This window comes from Condylura cristata, unplaced genomic scaffold, assembly GCF_000260355.1.
Source record: "Condylura cristata isolate star-nosed mole 26May11 unplaced genomic scaffold, ConCri1.0 scaffold00020, whole genome shotgun sequence".
In the NCBI taxonomy this organism is placed as follows: domain Eukaryota; kingdom Metazoa; phylum Chordata; class Mammalia; order Eulipotyphla; family Talpidae; genus Condylura; species Condylura cristata.
The window spans coordinates 39,145,001-39,148,045 of record NW_004567121.1 but is presented as its reverse complement, the minus strand read 5'-3'; the positions used below and the strand labels follow the sequence as shown (position 1 = coordinate 39,148,045).

Here is a 3,045-nt window from a genome sequence, read left to right as displayed (position 1 = left end):
GCCCCGCCCTCCCCTGTCCCTGCCAAGCTGCTGGCCAGCCACCTGCAGCCCAGCTCCGAGCCCCTGCCGAGTCCCGTTTGCCCTGAACAGGAGCGGTGGTGGCGCCGGGAGGCCGCGAGGCGTGTGACCCCTCCCCTTGTCCCGATACACCCGAGTGCCCACGGGCGCACACTCCCTGCCCTCCGGTGCCCTGAAGATAAGGATGGCGCTGCTGCTACTGAGGCGCGCTGGGCGCGGCGCGGCCGCTTCCATGGTGTCGTCAGCTGTGGCGCCGCCTTTTCTGTCTAGTGGCTCCGTCGCTGGCGACTGAAGATCTTGTGCCTTTAGATGGGTGACCTGGAAGCTTCCCAGAAGCCGGTGAGCTCTTCACTTCAAGGCGTGCAGATCCCCAGCAGGCGCCTGGACGCCCGCCCCGCCCTGGACACCAGCCCCACCCTGGACCCTCCCCCCGGACCTCACAGCAGCCCAGGGCGAGCAGCGCCCGCAGCTGGGGTGAAGGGAGCGGGAGGGCAGCTGCTGGACGCTGCCCACTCACTCCCGGCCAAAGACAGGCTCATAAATTCACAGCACACGCAAGGACGCCTCGGGCTCGCCTCTCTGTCTATGAACGCCAGGACTGGGGTTTGGCAGGAAAATGACAGGCGTGTGGGCTCCCACCCGACCTTTAGGCTCCGCCGAGTCGCGAGGTGCCCGCCCGGCCCGTTCTCAAGGGGCTGCTGACCGTGCGGTTGCCGTTCCGGGGGCCGCTCGCCGCCCTCTGTCCCCTTGAGTGCCTGCATCCCCTTCCCTCCCGCCCATACGCCTTTTGGGGTGCTATAATCAAAGGCCCCCGCCCTCAGCACCTACCAGGCCGGCGCTCAGGAGCCACCCCACCCCCGCAGCTCCCTCGCCCCACCGCGGCTCCTCCATGCGCCCCTTTGTTGCTCTGAGTGTTGGTGTCAGCCTCTGCACCACTGAGGACCGGCCGGTGAGCGACCGGGCCAGCGGGCATCTGGGCGGCCTGGGCAGCTCCCCCTCACCCCGGGGTCCAGCCAAGGTCAGAGGCCGTGGGAGGCCCCGCACAGCTGCAGTCCAGGCGGATTTTGTTGCTTCAAATGCTTAAAACCCCCTTTTAGGCCTGACCTGGGTGCCATCGCGGTCAGCTCCCCAAGCCCAGCGTGGTGAGCCCGCACCAGGGGAGCAAGGGGGCGCCAGGCCCATGGAAGCGCCCAGCGGTCCCCACTCTGGGCCTGAGCGCAGCGCCCGCCCGCGGGGTGCAGCCGTCCTTGCACTGCTGGCCCACGGCCGCGCTGCCTTTGGGGTCGCTCCATCTTGGCTGTAACGGACAGCGGACAGCGAGGCGAGAAACACCCCTGGCGTGAATCAGAGTCCTGCCCCCCCAGGGCGTGCCAGCGGGGCGACCGCGCGTCTGAGAAGCGGGCACCTTCCGGCGAAGCCACCGCGGTACAGCGCCGCAAGGCTCCTCGCCGCCCCCACGCTGCCCCTCGCCCGAGGAACAGCCGAGGTTTCCCAAGGGGCGGTCGCCGCATCGTGAAGTTTAAGCCCCCAAATCCAAGTTCCCTGTGGCCCAGAGACACGGTGAGCCGCGCCCAGCCACTTCCGACTCTCGGGGACCAGGCGAGGCTCGCCCCGCGCTGGAGGGAGGACTCCTGCTCCTGACTGGCGCGTCCAGGCCCCGGCCCCAGGTGGCACAGGGCCGAGCCTGGTGGCACAGGGCTGAGCGCGGCACTACGAGGCTGCCGGCCGGGGAGGGACCCCAGGGCGCAGCAGACCCCTGCTGTCCCCCACGGCCCCCTCGGCAGTGGGTTTCAGGGGACCCACCAGTTCTGCTCCCCACTGTTTCTGGGGAGTCCTCTCGTGCCCCGTCTCTGGCCTGTACCCCAGTTCGTGTGCATAAATAAGTCTTTGAAAAAAAGTAAATCGAATCCTTTTTACTCCAAAAACATTTATTCCAAAGGTGGGAGGGTTTTAATTGTTTACACGTCAAGGGGGGAGTGAAAAGCCGCAGGGCATGATGACACTGCACACGTTGCCCTTCCACCATAAACTGAAAGAAAGCGATTCTGCGTCTCAGCCGTGGACCCTGGGAGGGGCGTCCCATTCCCGAGGCGGGCACGCCCTTTGGTTTCTCCCTTGGCGCTGAATGCTGAGATTTGGGGCTGTGCAGTGCACGGGCTCACACAGCCCTCGTGGGGTGTCTAGTCTGGAACTGTCCTAACAGTCAGACAACCTGAGGTGACAGAAGCCAACGGAATCCTGACTTGCTTAAAGGCTAGTGGCTCCTGGGTCCCTGCCACCTTTGCGACGTGCATCCAAATCGAAGCTACTCTGGAATCCCTGGTCCTATCTCCTCAGCCTAACTAGCTTCAGAAGGTCCGGCAGGACCTGCACCAAGTGGACACTGGAGCTTCTTTGTCCCCAGCCCTCTGCGTACTCGGAGTCCACATTCCCACCTCCTGTGCCAAAGCAAGGAAAGACACAGCAGTGTACAACAGCCCTGGTTCCAGGACTTAGGGGGCTCCTCGCCCCACAGTTAAGTGAACCCCCTGGGGGCACGGTGCGGGGTAGGGCGGCCTGGCCTGCAGGACCCATGGGGCCCAACCAACAAGCGGGGGCCCAGCCAGGAGGGTCCCAGAGGGCTTCACGGGCCCCAGTGGACAGCACTGCCGGCTCCTAGGCAGACCGGACCGAAGCCGGCGAGGCCACGCAGGTCTCTGGGCTCACAGCCACAGCCGCCCCCATGCCCCCAGGCGGTGGCGGCACCACGCTGGTGCGGACCCCAGAAGGAGCCCGCTGCTCCGCAGGTCCCCGCTCTGGGAAAGTGTGGCGAGCAGGTGCGGCGGCGCTCCACTCGGCACTGGCCACCTGCAGGAGCGGGCGAGTTGGGGGGGGGCAGGCCGCGCCCCCCTTTCCTTACCCCCGCGGGCGCAGCCCCCCCGCTGCGGCAGCATTTACCGCCCCAGCACCGTGCGAGAGCTGCGCGCCCACTCCGGAGTCGCGAACTCGGCCCGCGCCGGCCGCGCCCCGGCCATCGTCCCAGCGCGC

General features: G+C 67.0%; 1 protein-coding gene across 1 annotated transcript in view; it reads left to right on the top strand.

The window, feature by feature from the left end:
- The first annotated feature begins 907 nt into the window (after nucleotides 1–907).
- RPS7 (ribosomal protein S7) overlaps nucleotides 908–3,045 on the top strand; it is a 4,381-nt gene continuing 2,243 nt past the window's right edge. The window contains exons 1-2 of the mRNA XM_004686088.2: nucleotides 908–1,036; nucleotides 2,678–2,834. Of these exons, the coding sequence (XP_004686145.2) occupies nucleotides 908–1,036; nucleotides 2,678–2,834 (286 nt within the window). The remainder of the gene's footprint in view (nucleotides 1,037–2,677; nucleotides 2,835–3,045) is intronic.